The following is a 20,783-nucleotide window of genomic DNA, read 5'->3' on the forward strand; positions in this document are numbered from 1 at the left end:
TGAAATAGTGTACAATTAACCTGTGAAGGAAATCCAAAATGCAGGTGGACAAAATTAGAGGGATTGGGAATTCTATGTAGTGGTTCATAGTCATCTCCCAGAGTTCTTTCTCTGGGTGTAGCTGGTTCAGTTCATTGCTGCTCTATTAGAACTGATCTGGTTCATCTCATTGTTGAAAATCGCCACATCCACCAGAATTGATCATCATATAATATTGTTGTTGAAGTATACAACCATCTCCTGGTCCTGCTCATTTCACTCAGCATCAGTTCATGTAAGTCTCTCCAGGCCTTTTCTGAAATCATCCTACTGGTTGTTTCTTACAGAACAATAATATTCCATAACATTCATATACCACAATTTATTCAGCCATTCTCCAACTGATGGGCATCCACTTAGTTTCCAAAAACCTTTTAAGTATTAAAAAAATTAGTCATCTCTGGGAAAAGTTGGGCATTCCAAAATCTAAAAGAAATCGACATATTTTGATATAATATTAAGATTCATCCTATCTGGTGAAAAAACACAAACTCTCAACAACTACTTGAAAAAACACTGAAAATTGTGACAGAGAAATGTGTATTAAAGCATCTTTTGATGTACCACCTTATACATCCTTAAAGGATGGTGAAAGATGAAAAAATGTTAACACTATTGGGGATGTTAATTCATTGTCAATAGAGCTGTATATAGATTGATTTATTTTGGAAACAAAATAGGATAATACAGTAAAAATTAGGAAAATGTTTAATTCATTTTGACCCAGGAATTTCATATTTAGTTTTTTTAAAATAGCTTTTCATTTACAAGATATATGCATGGGTAATTTTTCAGCATTGACAATAGCAAAACCTTTTGTTCCAACTTTTCCCTTCCTTCCCCCCACTCTCTCCCCCAGATGGCAGGTTGACCAATGCATATTAAATATATTAAATATAAGTTAAATACAATATATGTATACTTGTCCATACAATTATTTTGCTGTACAAAAATAATCGGACTTTGAAATAGTGTACAATTAGCCTATGAAGGAAATCCAAAATGCAGGCGTACAAAAATAGAGGTATTAGGACTTCTATGTAGGGGTTCATAATCATCTCCCAGAATTTTTTGGCTGGGTGTAGCTGGTTCAATTCATTACTGCTCTACTGAAACTGATCTAGTTCATCTCACAGTTGAAGATGACCATGTCCATCAGAATTGAGCATCATATAGTTTTGTTGAAGTGTATAATGATTTCCTGGTCCTGCTCATTTCACTCAGCATCAGTTCATGTAAGTCCCTCCAGGCCTTTCTGAAAGTTTACATTTTCTGGCCACTGCAAGGAGGGCTGCCTTTCCCTTCTTTAATATCTCTTTGGGATATTAGCCCAGTAACACTGCTGGATTAAAGGGTATGCATAGTTTGATAACTTTTTGAGTATAGTTCCAAATCACTTCACAATTCCACCAACAATTCATTAGTGTCCCAGTTTCCCCACATCCCCTCCAATATTCGTCATTATCATTTCCTGTCATCTTAGCCAATCTGACAGGTGTGTAGTGGTATCTCAGAGTTGTCTTAATTTGCATTTCTCTGATCAGTAGTGATTTGGAACCTTTTCATATGAGTAGAAATAGTTTCAATTTCATTATCCGAAAATTGTCTTCATATCCTTTGACCATTTATCAACTGGAGAGTAAACAAGACCTCTTTTGCAACAGATAATTTAAGTCAAATCAAATTCACCTACTGATTGGCTGAAGGTCTGTGTCTCATTCTACATATTTGTTTTATAGTCTTTCTCTGCCCAGAGATGGGCATGTTTCATCATCAGTGTGAAGTCAAGGTTAATCACTGCATTATTTTGAGTTAATTCTTTCAAAGTTGCTTTCCTTTAAATAATTATGACCATTGTATGAACCATTCTTGTGTTCACTTCATTGTACCTGCAAGTCCTCTCAGATTGCTCTGAATATATTTTATAATTTATTTTATTTATAGTATTTATATTGTATTACACAATACAATTAGTACTTGTGATGACCAGCACAACACAAATGGGTTAGTAGCAGTTGAAAATAAGGAAACAGGATTGCTGATAATTCACCAGAGCTGCTTATTGAGAGAATTCATGTTGCTTATATATATTAAAACCATATGTTACTATGAAAAACATTGTTCATAACCAACTCTGGTTTCTCTTTTCTGTGATCTAACTCTGTAGCATGTAGTTAGTTTCTAGGTACTCAATCTTATTTAAAATTCATGATGCCCCAGTAATTGTGCCAAGGCTTTATGTTTTTCCATGATCTCAAGGTTAAATGCGCTCTTGATTAATCTTAGGAGGAGGGGAACATCCCAGTTACTGAAGTTTCTAACTTCCTAAGAGTTGTCTACAAGTAATAGTAATATTACTGATGGGGGTTGAGGTCTCTTTAAGCCAGGATCTTTTGATTCACAAATCCTGGTCATAAAGCACCCTTTTGAATTCCAATGATATCCGTGCTTTCCCTAGCCCCCACCAGATCTGAGCTAACTTGGGTTTTCCCAATCCCCACAGTTTCTTCCTTACCTGAAAACCCATTGAATTCTATTCAATGCTGACCCTGGCTGAAGACCCTCCAGGAGCCTGGGACTCCACCCACCTTCAAGATTGTAAAAAGGGAGCTCTGGGGCCCAGTCTCTTGGCAGGACCCCCCCCCTAACATAGTATCCTTCCGGCCATGTAAGGGTTCCTGCCGGCCCGGTGACCACCTTTGGCCCTGGCATCTTTCTACCTTTACCCTTACTTCCAAACCCCAAATAAACCTTTTTAATCAATCTAGGTTTTCGGGCCTGTAAATTCCTTTACAGGGGACTCTGCGCCATCACTGGACTATCCTTGCACTGACCCAAAAGGGGTTCCCCCTTTCCTAACTCATCATTACTACTAAATATCATTGGGGCAAAAAAATATATAGTTTAATAATTTGGGGGATATAGTTCCAAATTGATTTCTGTAATCAAACCAATTCACAGTTCTTCCAACAGGTTCTCTAACAACTATTATTTTCTTTTTTCATCAGCATTTTAAAGGCTGTTTCACATGAAGTAGATCTCAGTGTTGATTTAATTTGTATTTCTCTTATTAGTGATTTGAAGCATTTTTTAAAACATGGTTCTTGATTACTTGCGTTCCTCTTTTAGAACTACTTGGAGAATCAGTTATTCTCATTTATTTATATATGAGAATTTATCTATAGATAAATTTATTTATTACAAATTTTAAAACCCTATTTATCTTGCATATCAGATTTTTATCAAAGAAATTGTGGTAAATTTTTTTCTAGCTGTTCTTTCTAATTTTAATTGCCTTTATCTTGTTTGTGCAAATTGTGAATTATATGGGCATTTGGGAGCTTGAACTAGAAAGATTTGACATATTTACTTGGAGAATGGAATAAAGATTGTGTAATATAAAAATTCACCACTGCTCTCTCATTTAGTTGTTTGTAAATATAGGTTTTTACATATATATTGTTTTCCTAAAGCGGAAGTGGAGAATGTTGGTTATATAACTCATTGGAAACAATCCCTCTTCCCCAGGAACCTTTGAGTTACATGCAGTCCAGAAAGGCATTTGCCTCAAGCCAGAGAAATTGGGTAATTGAGAAGGAAATAGTGCAAAACTAAGAGTGAAGCTCAAAGAAGAGGTAATCATAAGTGGAATTCACAGGTACATGACTTCTTTTGGTTTACAGAGCACTTTTCTCACTACATTTCTGTGGCTAGATAGTTTTAGCACTATTGCCCCCTTTTTACAGAAAAGAGGTTTATAGGGATTTACTGAATTGGTTATGGTCAAATATATTTAAGTATCATAGACAGAATTGCAGCTTCAGTCCTCTGACTCCAGTCCCCTGTCCCCAATTCTTGCACTTTTACCACTACATCTTTCTGGCATACGAACTTAGGTACCTAGTTCAAATGTCACTTTGGCCAAACTGAAGGACAGAGTGCCCAGACTTCCAAACTATAGGTTGGAATGCCCAGATAATAGGAAGCAAATTAAGTAGACAGGGAAGTCCCAGTTCAGATTTCTATCTGTTTATCCTACAAGCATGTCTGATATATCCTGGGAGCATATAAACCACAACTGGGATTTGTACTGAGCAGGAGGGGCAGATGTGTTTTCTAAGCTATGAGTGTGTCTTTTAAACTGCATCAGAGATTAAACCTTCCCCTGAGAGAAACACCAAACCTGAGAACCTTCTGTAGCCATAAAGCTTTGTGTGTTCATTTCCTGGAATTAAAATAGCGTGATTGAGTTGATCTGAAGTGAAATGTTCTGACTGAGATTAACCACTAAATAATTAGAAATTAGTGAAACTACGCAGTTGGTTCCTGTTGATTGTCCAAAACCATTGTTAATTAAATCCTCCATTTTGGATTCAGATAAATCCAATGTAGACCAGTGTTGTTCTAAGATTACAATTATTTCTTGGTTTCTGGTGCTGGGATTGAGACACTCTGTCCCTATCTCTGATCAGGTTCAGTTCTATTATCTTCTAGTCACTACTAAAGAGTCTAGCTTTTCTGTAACGTGCTCTCTTGGCAGTTACAATTACTAGTCTGTCCTAGACCCACCAGAGTACCTTTGACCACTGTGCTTAGCAGTGTGAACTCTACCCGGCTCGCCGCCTCTGAGGCCTTCAAAGGTCTCTGGCCACAATCTCCTGAATCTATAGCTTAATAACCGGTAGCGCACTCAAGAACAGCCACGTGTAATCTTAAAAGCCTTTATTATACATACTCACATAATGCCCTGACTTGTTGGTTCCCGAGTGAACACCTGGTCAGAAGACCCACGTGTTCACTACTAAAATCCTTACCTTTTTTGGCTATCCATCTTGGCTTGGTCACCCAGGCTAGGGAGCCAGGGTGAAGAGCGCCAGATTAAAGAGGGCGATTCCTGCCTGCAGTGGGCTTACATAGGGCCTGTGAGGTCACACACACAGCCAATCAGCGAGAGAGTCACCCATTACAAAGCTATCTCAAAATGGACAGGATCCCACCTACAAGGCAATCCTAATATCCACAGAAATTACTTCCGGGCCTCAATGATGTGCTGTGGCGCAGCCCATTTAAAGGGCCCTTACACTTTTCCCTGAGTGTTGTGAAAGAGATGATACAGTAGGAAGACACTCATAATCCTTGGCCCTAAGGAGCTTATTATATTACAATTGGGAAAACACAAAACTTGTTTGAAGCAGTGAATAAAAGGGTAGACCAAGTGGAGGCTAAGGGGTGGCTTTAGATCCGGGACTGCCGAGTTAACTCTCGAGAGATTGGAGCAATCAAGGGAAGATGATGAAAGCTCAGACTGATCTTTGTAGAATAAAGAATATGTTTTTAAAAATCTCAGGATCATATATTTAGAGTTGGAAGGAATTTTAAGCAGTCATCTATTTCAACTCTCATTTTACAAATAAGGAAGCTGAGATCAAGAAAGCTTAAGGGGCAGCTAGGTGGCGCAGTGGATAGAGCACCAGCCTTGAATTCAGGAGGACCCCAGTTCTCAAATTTGGCCTCAGACACTTAACACTTCCTAGCTGTGTGACCCTGGACAAGTCACTCAATCCCAGCCTCAAAAAAAAAAAAAAAAAAAGAAAGAAAGAAAGCTTAAGCAGTTTGCCTAAGGTCATTCAAGAAGTAAGGCAAAATTCAGATCCAAGTCTCTAGGCTCCAGAAGAGTGACTCTTATTTGTACTAGTTTTCTACCATACCACACTACAGGGAGCTAATTCCAACTTTTATCAATAAATCAGTGTTAATTTTAAGTGTCTACTTTGTTTCATGTACTATGTAGATTTGGGGGATACAAAGACAAAAATTAAATACTTCCTACCCTTAAAAGAGTTAATTAATAGGATAAACAAAATGAGCATTAAATGTGTATGACAGAGAGAGAGAGAGACTATGTATGCAGATGGTGGGCAGATTCACTAGTGTGTTCCCCCTGCTACTTCTGCCTATGTCTATGTGACCTTAATCTTGTGGACTTGTTTCTTGTGAAAAGTGGATTAGGGAATGGACAGTTTTGGACAATGTGATTTTTGTGTTTATGATCCTGTCATAAAGTAGACAAGTCAGGGCCAAATTATACACAGTCACAAACTAAGCAGAAAATAATTCAACTTGCTATCTTCAAAGGAGGTACATGACATAGAATCAGGATGAGACATATTTAAATTGACTAACTGATTTAGGGCAAGTTCAATCTTCATGGGCTCCATTTTCTCTTCTATAAAATGTTTGGGGTAGGCTTCATGCCCCTTTCTCCTAATTTCATCAGAGAGGGGGGGAAAAAGCCAGTTCCTAAGCCAGTTTCCCTTTGCTAGTTCATGAATTTGGCTCTTTCTCTGACCAATTAGTTACTAATTACAGACTCTCCAAACAATGGCATTGGCCAATGTCATCTGTTCCTATTCAGATTTTTTTTCTGGTGCCAACTTTAACCCCAGGTCATATGTTCTTTTTTTATAACCAAATATGAATAGGCTTTTGAGATTGTCTAGAGGACTGAACAAGAGAGATTTATACTCTAACATAGTCATTTGAGTACAATATGTTAGTAAGAGAACAGCCAATAAATAAATACATACACATACACACATATGTATATGTATGTGTATTTATATATAGAAAGGCTAGCAATTTGATCTCAAAAAATTTTAATAGTATTTTATTTTTACAAACGCATGCAAAGATAGCTTTCAAGATTCACCTTTTCAAAAACTTGTGTTCCAAATTTTTCTCCCTCTCCAAGACAACAAAAAAATCCAATATAGGTTAACAAATTTTACTAAATCTATTTCCAAATTCGTCAAAGTAATTTAATTTTAACATTTGTTAAGCATTAGAAAAAGTTTTGAATAGGTAAAATTTTGTCTTTCCTCTGTATAGACCTCCACATGCATTGTTCTACAACCTTCCACTTTCCGCTTTCCCCAATTCCTTTATCTACCTCAGGTGTTAATGAATGAGAATAGCTTTAGAGAATTTCTTCTCGGGAGAAGAGTAGACTCCGGTCACTGAGTCGTATTCTGACCTGGAGAGGGGAAGATTTTGAGACTACTGATCTACTATTTACAAGCCTATGCGGATCTGTTTTGGTTTATGCATAATGTACTTTCCTATGGGGGATTATGGACTAGTCGTGGAATCTGACACAGAAGAGGGAAAGGACCCTAGAAACCGATTAGTGGGAGCCCCTCGTTTTGTAAATGAGGAAACTGAAGCCCCGAGAGTGACTCTCCTAAGATCCCAGTAGTAAGGGGGAGAGCTGGGACTCGGACCCACTTAAGAGAGCAGAGGCCGTGGATTTAGAGCAGGGCTTGGGTTCAAGTTCCGCCTCTGCTATTATCGGTGAGACCTTCGACGTGCACTCCGGTTTCCGTATCCTTAAAAGGAGGTGGATGGATTAGTCTTTCTGGAGTCTCTTCCAGCTCCCTAAAAGCCGCTGACTGCTCGCTCTTGATGCGCTTTTCCCTTAAGCCACAGCATGTGTATTTTGGGGGTGGAAGATTGGAGCAGAACGCGGCTGGGGAGGCTCGGGGAGAGCTCGGGGGGCGGAGTCCAGGTAGGGCTGGGGACAGGGCAGGGCCCCGACTCCGGAGTTTGCAAATCAGCGGGCGGAGGCCACGTGGGCCACTCTTCAGCCCTGCCCCCGAGGAAAAACTGGAGCCGCCGCTCCTGCGGGCACCTGTCCTTGAAGAGTAAGTTGGCGGAGCTTTATTTTTCGGGTCGGGTCTGGGTCTCCCAGTCCCCCCCGCCTCGGCTGCTGGCTTCGGACCCCTGGATCCCGGAGAGTCTGGGGGCAGGACGAAGTGGAAGTGAGGAGGGAGAGGCCGAGGAGCTGTGCTCCTCGGAGGTGGCGCGGCGAAGGAGGCACGGGAGGCCAGCCCCCGGGTCCGGACGGAGCCGGGCACATGGAGAGCGGGCCCGGTAACCTTCGCAAGAAGGCGGCGGAGCGGCAGCACCGGGCCGAGGTGATGCTGGCGGGGGAACAGCTGAGGTGGGTACCACCCCCGGCCAAGGAGGAAGACACTCGGCCTAAAAGGCGCGGAACGCATCCCTCCCTTCCTGAGGACCCCAAAGACTCCCAGGACTGGGAGCTGGAAGGGACCGTAGAAATTCTCTAGTTCCACCCATCCTCTTTTATGGCCGCCCGCCCCCCGTGTTACGTGTGAGGAAACTGAGGCTCTGTTAGGGTCGGAGGTGAAAAGCTGGAGTTTGATCCCTCGTCTTCCGACTCCCGCTGCTGCGTCCTCCACGAACCTCGGGAAGGGGAAAACTAGACGGGGTGAAAGAAAAGCGGCTGAGGAGGGCGGAGGGGGCGGAACTCGGGTTGGAAGCCTGGGAACCCGCGGGGAAGGGCTCGGCGGGCTGAGCGGGCGTGAGAGAAGGGGCCTTAGAGAGGCGGGGAAGAGGAGACCGGGAGAAAGTACCGGGGGAGTGTTGGAGCCCAAACCGTCTTTTAGTGCGGTGTTTCTGATCGCGTGTCTGTATTTCTAAGCTTAAAGTAGGTACTGTACAGGTTATCTAGGAAAAAGACCAGTGACCGATGTCTCTCTCTGTGGCAGTCTCTGCCGTTCTCTGTCTCTGGCTCAGCCTCTTTCCCTTTATCTCCCCCCCTCCGTTCTCCTCTTCTCTTCCTCTCTTTGCTCTCCCTTTCCCCCCTCTTCTCTCTTCCTCTCCCCAGGTCTCTAGGACCCCACGGAGCCAGACTGGTTTCTCTTCCCTTCCTCCTCTACAGTGCTGCGTATTAGCAACAACGTTTACCTTTTTTAAACCGAATTAGAAATTCTTTCCTCTTAGGCGTTTGTGAACTGTTTTCTGATTGGAGAGATGGACCTGTTGGTAAATGTTTAACAATTGGCATACTTTGAAGTTTAATTTGCATTATTAACATCACTTCATCATTTTCTTAAGTTTAAACAATCAAAAAAAAAAAAAAACAACCAACCCCTGATTTGTAGCATTTGCTGATTTTCTAGGTGCATGATACACAAACTGAAAATCTTAACTGTTGGGCTGGAGCCAGCTTGTCTGGAAACCCTCGAGCCAGCGGGGTCGAGAGGTCCTGAAAACCTGAATTTGAATATTGAGAGTAAACAACTTTCCTCCTGGCCACAGTTTACAGCCCCTTCCTTTTCTTTTCTCTTGGACTTGAAACTGGGAGGATGTCCCTCCTCTTCCTTTGCTTACTAATCACTTCACACTAGAGAGAACTGATTTTTCCCCCTCCCTAGAGAACTTCTAGTCCTATGAGCCTTTTAATTTTTTGCCCTTGAGCTTGTCCTTGGCTTTTTCCCATAACATTGGCATCATGCCTGTGCCACAAGGCCAACACACATATACACACACCCCTTCCTTTCACAAAACGTACGTGAAAAGTGAGAAATTCTGTGGCTAGAAGTCAGTAAACATTTATTAATACCTGTTCTGGACCAGGCACTGTGCCAAGCACCGAAGGCTTAGCACTGGAACACAGCGCAAGATGACAAAGTCTGGTCTGGCACCAAGGGAAAAATCTCTGTTCTCTCAATAGCCCCCAGAGTGTGGTCAGGTTCAGTGAAAACTATAGATCTGGATTAGCTTAGAGAAAAAGCTCCGCAGTCTGAGAGTGGGGAAGCGCCAGAGGAGAGACGGATGGAGGCCCGGAGTGAGAGGGGATTAAGAGAAGGAACTTGTTTGCTCGGCCCCGGGAAGGGGGAGAGCGCACTCTTAAAGAGTCAGAGGCCGGCTTACTTCAGGCAACAGTGAATTTAGAGGCCTCATTAGGGCAGATGCCGCCTAGGAACATAAACATTTACCGAAAACTCTCCATTTTGAGAGGTGGTGAGATAACAGTTTGTTATTTATAAAGAAAAGAATCTGGGGTTTTGGTGGACAGCAAGTTTAATGAGTCAATTTCGACAAGGCAGCCAAGATTTAATCCAGAGCTGTGTTGACAGGAATGGTTCTCAGAGCAAAGAAAATGAAACCCCGTGTGCTTTACTTGAGTCAGAATCACCTCTGGATGATTGAGTTCAGTTTGGATGCCACTTTTTAAGAAAGATATTGATAAAACTGGAATGGTTTCAAAGAAGGATAACCAGGATGGCAAGAGGATTTGAGACCAAATCTTGGTCAGTGAAAGGTCCTGAGAAGTAAAGATTTATGGAGAGAAGGAGGAAGACTCTGATATTTCTAAGTATTGGGAGGGCTGTGATGGGAAAGAAGAATTAAGCTTGTTCTGCTTGGCCTTGGAGGACAAAACTGGGAACAATGGACAGATGTTATAGAGAGGTGGATTTCAGCTTCCTCTTCAGTCCCTTTGGCTTTCAATAAATCTCTTTTCCAATATGAAAAGAAATATATTCCTGAGGTCACTGTACATCTTCATATAATAAAATAGATTATTTTTTCATAGAGAAAAGTGAGATGAGATATGCTTCTCGAGGTTAGACCGAAATTTTATAAATTCATTGATTGGAAATCAGTTCCCTAAAAATAAAATAAAATATTATTGATATCCCCTTAACAAACCTCTCATAACCCAGGTTGGGAATCCCTGGACTAATAATCTATGAAATCTCTCCTGACTGAGATTTTATGTGATACAGAGCTCAACTCCACCATTTATTACACAAGTTGCCTTGGGAAAAACACTTCATCCCCCTGGTATGTTGGATTTGGGGTCAAAAGACCTGGTTCGACTCTTAGTCCTGCTCTTTGCTACCAGTGTGATTTTCAGGAAATCACTCAGACTGTCTGTGTCTTCATCTGTGAAATGAGGAAATTATATTATGTGTCCTCTATAGATCCCTTCTAAGTCTAATTCCAGGATGAGAAGATCTGAGCTCTAGAGGATCTTATTCCCTCTTCCAACAAATTCCCCAATATTATGTCTGCAAGGACTCGGGGTCTGACTTTAGGATCACTTCTGAAATTGTTTTGGTTGGATAGGACCCAGTGCTACTTGATCTCTCTCTCTTCAAATATTTGAGGGGCTGTCATGTGAAAGAAAGTGTAACCTATCTAGCTTTAGAAAACAGAATCAATAGCAACTGAGTAAAATTTTCAAAAAGTAAATTTTGGCTTAAGGTTAGGCAAGACTAATTAAAAACTGGAACTCTCCAGAATAGAATGGATTATCTTGAGAGTTGATATGTTGCCCCTCTTTGAAGATTTTTCTTCGAAGTCTGGGTGAATGCTTGTCAGATTTATTATATTGAAGATTCTTTTTGATTGAGTTGAAGTGGAAGCGGCTTTTGGGGGTGTTTTAAAGTAGAAAATTAGTTTGGTGTCTGGGAGGAAAGGATTTCTTTGGGGATGGGGGTGGGAGAAAAATCTTAGAACAATCTAGGATAAAGACAGAGAGTGACCTCTGGAAATGCCTAGCAATTCAGTGCTTTTTGAAAGTGAGTGAATATTTGGAAGATTTTCATTGCTCTCCTGGATCCTTCCACCCTTCCTCTGGTTCACTGATATACCTCTATGTCATTTCAGCAAATTCCTGAAGGTGAAGACCCAGCCCTACATGCAGGTGGTTCTGAGGCTGTGCTTCAGAAGAAATTCCTTGAGCTTCTGGTGGATGAGGGTGCCCTGTGTACCCACCTGAGAGGCTCAGCCCTGAGACAGTCTAGAAGAGCTGGGAGGAGGGACATTGTAGCTACAGGATGATATTGTTAGCCACTACCTGCACTGGTCTAGGAGCAAGGAGGCCTGGGTTCTAGCTGTGCCATCAACTAGCTGTTTGACCTTGGGCTGTAATTGCTCTCTCTAGACCTCTCGTCCTTTAATTGCAGAGTGAAGTGGATTGAGATTTCTGGTTAAGTGGAAGGTTAAGTTGAGTAAAGCAGCTATGGTTCAAAGAAGGCCATCCAAATAGCCCTCTAGCCAAGGGAGAAGGCTCTGATAATGTGGAGGGTAAAGTCCCAGGGGGAGGGGGGACAGAACCTAGAATTGCTCTGATCCCAGAATGCCCAGTGCACCAGAAATCTGAAGCAATCTGATTGGAGACATTCCAGTGCTCCATTATTTCATATGATGCTAGAAAAACTGTGAGACAGGAGTTATTGGGGAAATAGAAACAAAATTTTTGCTTCTTGTAAATGATAGAATGATCTTCTTAGAAAATCTTGAGGTTCAACAAAAAATTAATTGCAACAATTAATAACTTCAGCAAAGTAGCAGGACATAAAATAAATCCACATATCTTCAGCCTTTCTGTATATTGCTGAAAAATTCAGCAGGAAGAGATCAAAAGTAAAATTTCATTCAGACCGAATACATAATTATAAAAGATTTTGGAGTTCAACTACAAATACAAAAACTTTATAAATACAATTGCAAAACACTTTTTAGAGAACTAAAGATGGATAAATAGTTGGAGAGAAATGAATTGCTCATGCTGGTTCATGTTCAATAATGCAATAGTACAGATTAAAATACAGTAGTTAAAATGAAGAATTCAGGTGCCTCAGAACCTTCTCTGCTTTTCTCACCTAGAGACTAACATTTCCAGTTTGTTACCTGGCTTTTTCTGGCTTTCAAGGTCAGGACATACTATAGGCTTCTTGACTGAATTTTTGTGTAGTGCTACTCCAGATGAAGGCATTTATAGCTTCTCTTTGGATTTGCTTGATTGTTATTCAGTCTGTTGCAATTCTAAAATCTTTTCTGGGTACATGTGGGAGACTCTGATTCTTCTGCTACCTTTTAGGCATCCATGAAAAAGTAATACCACATAAATTAATTTACTTATTCAGTACTATACCAGTCAAACTGCGAAAAGCTTACTTTATAAAGCTGGAAAAAAAATTGGCAACACAATTCAACTGGAAGGGGAAAAGGTCAAGAATCTAAAGAGAAATAATGAGGGGAAATGTGGGAATGGGGCCTGGCAGTATTAGACGTGAGACAATGCTGCAAAGCAGTAATTATCAAAACTACTTCATACTGGTTAAAAAATTAAAAAAAAATTGGTTACTGAAACATCAAGCACACAAAATCCAAAAGCAAATGAACAGAAAACAGAGCATTCTGATAAACAAAAAGCCCCCAGTTATCCACTGTTCCATTAAAACTTGTTGAAAAATTTGAAAACAGCCTAACATAAATTAGATTTAGGTGACCACTTCACTCTATATAGTACAATAAATTCCAAATTGATGCATGCCCTAGATTAAAAAAAAAAAAAAGGCTATATCAGCAACAGATCACAGGAGAGAGTTCCTTTTTCAACTATCGAAGAAGAGTTCCCAACCAAATAAGGGATAGTGATTATCACAAGAGAGAAAATAGAAAGCTTTAGTTATATTAACATTGAAAATCATTTTGCACAAACAAAATCAAGTGAAAAAGGTGTGCTTGAATCAGACAATGGAGCACTTAAGGCTAATTACCTATTGGATATGAGACAATGACTAGTAGTATACATTTGGATAAATGGCTCTTCTCCCAGTTAATGCTGGCTCAACATTTGGTGTTAAGATAATAGTAGGCAAGGATTAGAGGGGGAGGGACAGAGGTCAAGGACTCACTTTGCAGCAGGATGAGGAGGAAAGAAGTTGGTGACTTTGGATTTGAGAATCCAGGAGACATCTTTGGTGAGCCTGTGGCAGTTTGCCTGCTTCTCCCCTAAAGACCAAGGACTTTTACTTATCCTGACTCTGGCTGATCCTGAGGCCTCCAGGAAGCTAGCCTGGACTTAACAATCAAGGAAGTTAGAAGTACAAGAAAAATTAGAGGGGGGGAAACTTAAAAGTTTCTCTAATAAAACCTGATTTTTTTTATTATAGCTTTTTATTGATAGAACGTATGCATGGGTAATTTTTCAACATTGTCCTTTGCATCACTTCTGTTCCAACTTTTCCCTTTCCTTCCTCCACCCCTTCCCCTAGATGGCAGGCAGTCTCATACATATTAAACATGTTAAAGTATATCTTAAATGCAATATATGTGTACACATCCGCATAGATCTCTTGTTGTACAATAAAAATCAGATTCGGAAAGTAAAAATAATCTGGAAAGAAAAACAAAAATGCAAGTAGTCCACATTCATTTTCCAGTGTTCCTTCCAGTGTAGCTGATTCTGTCCATCATTGATCAATTGGAACTGAATTAGATCTTCTCTTTGTCGAACATATCCACTTCCATCAGAATTGATCATCATATAGTATTGTTGTTGAAGTATACAATGATCTCCTGGTCCTGCTCATTTTACTCGGCATCAGTTCATGTAAGTCTCTCCAGGCCTTTCTGAAATCATCCTGTTGGTCATTTCTTACAGAACAATAATATTCCATAACATTCATATACCACAATTTACCCAACCATTCTCCAATTGATGGACATCCCTTCAATTTCTAATTTCTAGTCACTACAAAGAGGGCTGCCACAAACATTCTTGCACATGTGGATCCCTTTCCCTTCTTTAAGATCTCTTTGGGATATAAGCCCAGTAGTATCACTGCTAGATCAAAGGATATGGCCTAATTTCTAAGATAGATGAGATAATTTAGTCAAAAAATAAGAGTCATTCCCTAATAAATAGATGTTTCTAGGGTATGAACCTAGAGAACTTTGGCAGCTCTTAACTGATAGCAGCTATATAAAAACATCTCAAATTAGGAATAATTAGAGAAATGGGAAGATCCCTTGAAGTTCTGGCAGATGAGCAGATGTGGGAGAACAAGCAGCCCAATAAGGCAGCTAGCTGTGGATAGATTGCTTGGAATCAGGAAAACTTGAAATTCAAATCCAGCCTCAGATTCTACTTCTGTAATGCTGGGCAGGTCATATAAACCCTGTTTGTCTCAGTTTTCATCGACTGTAAAATGAGGATAATCATGGACTCCTACCTTCCAGGGTTGTTATAATGATCAAATGAGACAATAATTTAAAAAGTGTTTAGCACGGTATCTGGCACATAATAGAATTTTTTTTTCCTTTTTGATGCACTGCTGATGTAGGCAAGAATTGTTTGGGTTGTTCTGAAAAGAAATTTAGACTTTTAATCTCCAAAGTCACTAAACTACATAACTTTTAGCTCAGGAATATCATTACTAGATATAAACCTTAAAGAGGAAAACAAAGTATGAACATGACAAGAGATAGAGAAACTTGGTAAAGTATATAAACAAATGCAAAGTGAAGTGAACATAATCAGCAAAATTTATACAGTGACTACCACATAGTAAAAAGAAACACTCTTGAAGCCTTAAGACCTCTTGTTAATTCCATGAATGACCAATTCCAGATCCATAGGACTGATGATAAAGCAGATACCAGTTACCTCTTGGCAGAAAGTGAGTGGACTAGGAATGCAGAACAAGGCATATTTTCAGACATGGTGAAGGTGTGGATTTACTTAGGTTGGCTTCATTTATTTGTTAACAAAGGAGGAATTTTTTTGGTAGTAAGATGGGAATGTTGTAGAGGGGGAGGGAGCTAGTGATACCTCCTTAAAAATGAAAAGAAAGAAAAAGGTGTCAACAAAGACTTTTTAAAAAAATGACAGGAAAGAAGGAAATTCAGTGGAAAAAGGCAAATAGACTTACATTAAAATATATAGATCTGTGCATGTATGTATGTGTGTGTGTGTATGTACAAGAGAGAAAGAATAAGGACCACGTTAAACAGGTCAGTTGACTTCTCAGTGTTGTAGGCTATTCTTTATAAGTTTCAAAGAAGGTACATACTTGTGTTGCTAGAGGGAATTTCCTAACCTAAATGCTCCCTGTACCTATGAAAATCACAAATCCGTTCTTTCTTTCTTTTTTTTTTTTTAATACAGCTGTATATCATAGAGATTTGCATTTTCATATATAATTCTCTTTTTCTTTTTTGTGTATGGGAATTCCCATGTTTGTTGGTGCCTGTCAAGTTTACAATAAAAAATAATGATGTTGTTGTCTTAAAAAAGTGAAGTAGGATAGGTTTAGATAATCTCTCTAAGGCCCATTCCAACTCCAGCCTTCTCTGAGACTATGAGTTAGTTGAGAAGCCTGTCCAGAAAGAAACTGTCTGTAGAGAAGCTGAAGATGGGTGGCCACTGAGCACCTTTTCCTGGGATTTAGCCACATGCCCAATACTGTCCTTCAAAAGTCACTCTGTGTTTTCTGTACAACCTGGCAAGTGTCCACAATTCCCTGCCACAAAACAGCCAAAACCCCCTGCCTGTGGGTCACTCGGAATGATCATATTTAGTGGTTAGGGACCTTTGGAACAATTGACCAATTCATAAAGAAAGAAACTGCCGAAGAGCCTCACTATAGTGCTCACTATAGTTTCCATAGAAGCTGATTCCACACTAGAAAGAGGTTTGTATTTATATCTGGGTTCATCTGCAAAATGAATTTGGACTTATAACCCCTAAAATCCCCTCTAAATCACTCTAAATCTGTGATGCAATGATACAATCTTAAGACTTCAATAATTTCTTTCTTCCCCTCAATTCTCTCCTCCACCTCTTTCCTATTTCTCATTCTGCTTCTTTTCTGTTTTCTCTCAGCTGCATTTTTCTCCCTTTTTCACTCTTTTTTGTTTGTCGTTCTTCCACCTAATTCTTTCTCCTTTTGTTCCCAGCCTTCTCCTCCATCTTTCCCTCTCTTTTCTATCTCTCCTTTCTTTGTCTCACCACTTCCCTTCCCTTTCTTTTCTTTTTTTAAAATTAATTTTATAAGTATAACATTTTCTTTGACAGTACATATGCATAGGTAATTTTTTTTTTTACAACATTATCCCTTGTACTCTCTTCTGTTCCGAGTTTTTCCCCTCCTTCCCTCCACCCCCTCCCCTAGATGGCAGGCATTCCCATACATTAAATATCTTATAGTATATCCTAGGTACAATATATAGGTGCAGAACCGAATTTTGTTGTTGTTGTTGCAAAAGAAGAATTGGATTTGGAAGGTAAACCTTTCCTTTCTTTTCATCTCTCTCTACTTTTATCACTCATTCATTTTCCTTCTTCCTCTCTTTCTCTCTCTCCATTTCTCTCTATCCATTCCCCCTCTTTCTCTTTTTTCTTCTCACTTCTTCCAAACTTCCTTCTTCCTTACTCCCCAGGAAAATCAATTACTGTTTCTAACTCTCCTGAAACTTTCTCACCTTCTTGATTGACAGGTTCAGAAGTCTGAAGATGGTCTGTTGTGGGGGGTAATCACCACCCAGTAAGACAGGTGGTTAGGTTACTCATTGTAGGATGGCCCCAGAGATCTCTTTCTATCTATGAGATCTTAAGCAAGTCACCCAACCCTTCTCTCTTAATTTCCTCATCTGTAGAATGGGAATAATAACAGCATCTATCTCCAAGATTTTGTGAGGATCAAATAAGATAGTATGTGTGTGAAATATGTATAGTACTCTCTGTAAAGCTTAAAGCACCATATAAATGCTAGTTATTATTCTCATACACTCCAGTTATAAGAGATATTATTTCTTCTCTCTTCCTGTATTTTATGGCTTTAGCACCCATTAGAATACCTTACATAGATCCTAGTATAGCACCTCCTCTGGGATTTGCTGAAGCCTCAAAACCCCCAACTCTTACTGTTCCAAAGGATAAAACTACTGCTAATTTAAGATTCTTGGGTTAGCATTGAACGAATGTTTTTTATTAATTTTTTTAAATTTCAATAGTATTTTATTTTTCCAATTACATGGAAAGATAGTTTTCAGTATTCATTTTTATAAGGTTTTTTTGAGTTTTAAATTTTTTTCCCCCTCTGTCCCTTATCTCTTCCCTCCCCAAGACAGCAGGTAATCTGATATAGGTTATACATGTACAGTCATTTGAAACATATTTCCATGTTAGTCATGTTGCAAAAGAAAAATCAGAACAAAAAGGAAACGAGAAGCAAATAAAAAGATGAAAATAGTTTGCTTCGGTCCTCATTCAGTCTCCGTAGTCTGTTGGAATTGTCTTGGATCACTGCATTGCTGAAAAGGATGGATAGTATTTCTAGCTCTCTTCCTCTTCCCAGGTTCATTTGCTACTTGCTGATGTTCCTACTGACTCTTATCCTTCTACTTCTCTGGATTAACCTCACTGTGGCCACATATCTGACACTTCTGAGGCTAGAAGGGAAGGGCTGTGGAAAGTGGCTGATCCCTAAGTAAGACCCTAGTATAGAAACTCAGCTGTGATGTCTGAGACAATAGGGACTTCCCCAATGTCCCTTGGATAGTGGTGAGGCATTTGGGGTGAACAATAGCCGGGGCCCATACAGCAGGGAGGAAGGGAAGTCTGCAAAAACATCCGGGTATTTTTTCCTCTTTTTTCCCCACTCTCCATGTGCTGAGGATGGGGAAATTCCCCCTGCAGCTAAGGATTGTAAGATTTAAACGGGACCCATTAGGCTACATTAAGGTCATAAGGCAAGTTGATGAGTGACAGAATTATGGAGCTAATAACTTGCCTTCATCCCTTAGTGACTCAATTTGGATCCTGGTCTCTTAGAGATTAGATCTTTTTACTGTTTGTCTGACAGTTCTTATTACAGTCCCCCCCATCCCCAAAATTGAGAGTTACAACTTCTCTCTGATGCACAAAGCAAGAGACAATATTATAAGTGCTGAAAAGTAGGAAGACCTGAGTTCAAATCTCCAATCTGTCACTATGTGACCCTGGATCACTTAATTTCTGGGTAACTGAAGCAACACTTGAAGACTTACCTACAAGACACAAATATGTTGATGGGGGAGGAGAGACTTTGGAATTTCCCTTGCTGATGAAATTATAGTTCCTTTGTATTAAGCAAAATCCAGGACAAAATTATACTTGGCCCTAGTTGGGATTGAGCTGGGCAGCCCTCCAAGATCTGAGGGAAGATAAAGATTCCCTGTGTGAAGGAATGAGACGTCTGTGGCCAGTGCTATTGACCAGAAACCTGTTTAAGCTGCCTCAGGAGAGGCAGACAGTGTTGACTGGACTGGGCAGATGACTGCAAAGTTGTGTTCCGAGCCAAGTGAAAACCCCAAAGATCTCACCTGAGGATGGGGAGCCAGTCAGGTAGCAAAATGTCAAGGGTTTGGCCTGTGTGGCAACAGGCATGTTGTGTGGGCCTCTGAGTTCCTCTGTGTGGTCGTGTGTGTGCTGTGCTAACAGGGGATGGGGGGTGTTGATTGTACATATATGTGATTTGAGGGGTTGCTTTAAACTGTTCTTTTTTCGGAGAGGAGGTGAGATTCTGAAGCCAGCAGGGATGGAGAAAGGTTGAGGAACAACACAGAGCAGCTGCATTCTCAGGACTTTGTCAGTTACCCTGTCAAATCCCATGGTGAAATAATCATGGTCACAGGGCTGTGCAGGGTTGTATGACATGAGAAGAGTGTCTTCCTTAATCTACATGATCTGAGCAACAATTAGTGGGGTATCTTCAGCCAGCTGGGGAACCCTCCTCCACAAATCGAGAATTCCCTTCCCCTCCTGTCCCCTGCCATACATGGGGTAACTTTCTAGGGGCTGCAGGGAAATTATAACCCATTTTCTTTTTTCTTTAAAAAATTTCCCCAGTTACATTCAAAAGAGTTTTTTTTTACATTTGTTTTTAAAAATGTTGAGGTTTTAATTTCTTTCCCTTATCCTCACCCACAATTAAGAAACCACATGTGAAGTTATGCATAACATTTCCATAAAAGTCAGGTTCTGAAAGAAAATATAGATTTCCCACCCTAATGAAAATAAAAACCCTTGAGAAAAATTAAGTTAAACAAAGAGAGAGAGAATACTTCAGTCTGTATTCAGACACAATCATTTCCTTCTCTAAGTATGGATAGGAGTTTTCATTATAAGCCATTCAGAGTAGTTGTGGATGATTATACTACTGAGAATAGCAAAGTTATTTACAGCTGGTCATCCCAGAATATTACTGTTACTTTATATACAGTACATTTCACCTTGCTTGAGTTGATGGAGAACTTTCCAGCTTCTTGTTGTTGCTGTTTTCCTGAGAGAGCCTGCTCATCATTTCCCACAGAAGAATAATATTCCATCACAAACACATGTCACAGTTTATTGAATCATTCCCCAATTGATGGACATCCCCTAAATTTCCAGGTTTTTTTGTCCTAAGGAGAAAGCTACTATGAATATTTTTTTGTACATTAAAATCATTTTCTGGGAGTTTTCCCCCCTGAATCTCTTTTAGTTTTCATGCCTAATAGTGGTGAAGTTAAGTCAAAGGATATGCATCAATTTATAGCCTTTTGTGCACAGATCATATCTTTTGATCATTTTATCAATTGGGGCATGGTGCTTACTTTAAAAAAAAATTAATTCATTTCCCTCTATGTTAAAGAAATGAGATCTTATCAGGGAAATTTGCTTTGAAATTTTTTTTATAATTACTATTGCTGACTATATTTCTCCTCATTTATTCTCTCTATCCTTTCACCCTGTCCCTCCTCAAAAGTGTTTTGGTACTGACCACTCCCTCCCGCAATAAGCCCTCTCTTTTATAATGTTCCCTTCTTTCCCATATCCCATTCCCCTCTTATTTTCCTGCAGGGTGAAGTAGATTTCTATACCCTTATTGAGTATGTATGTTACTTCCTCTTTGAGCCAATTCTGATAACAGTAAGGTTCACTCACTCATCCTCTTCTTTCCTCTTCTGGTCTTCCCCTCCATTGTAAAAGCTTTTTCTCATCTCTTTTTTATGGCAGATAATTTGTACCGTTCCATTTCTCCCTTTCCCTTTCTCCCAGTACATTCTTCTTTCATCCCTTAATTTCATCATTTTTAAAAAAAGATTAATCCTTCATATTC

At 39.9% G+C, this 20,783-nt stretch overlaps 1 protein-coding gene across 1 annotated transcript in view; it reads left to right on the plus strand.

The window, feature by feature from the left end:
• The first annotated feature begins 7,720 nt into the window (after positions 1 to 7,720).
• Positions 7,721 to 20,783, plus strand: part of LOC141555722 (DEP domain-containing mTOR-interacting protein-like) — a 30,566-nt gene continuing 17,503 nt past the window's right edge. The window contains exon 1 of the mRNA XM_074288831.1: positions 7,721 to 8,038. Within this exon, the coding sequence (XP_074144932.1) occupies positions 7,953 to 8,038 (86 nt within the window). The 5' untranslated portion in view covers positions 7,721 to 7,952. The remainder of the gene's footprint in view (positions 8,039 to 20,783) is intronic.

Source organism: Sminthopsis crassicaudata, chromosome 2 (genome assembly GCF_048593235.1).
Source record: "Sminthopsis crassicaudata isolate SCR6 chromosome 2, ASM4859323v1, whole genome shotgun sequence".
NCBI lineage: Eukaryota > Metazoa > Chordata > Mammalia > Dasyuromorphia > Dasyuridae > Sminthopsis > Sminthopsis crassicaudata.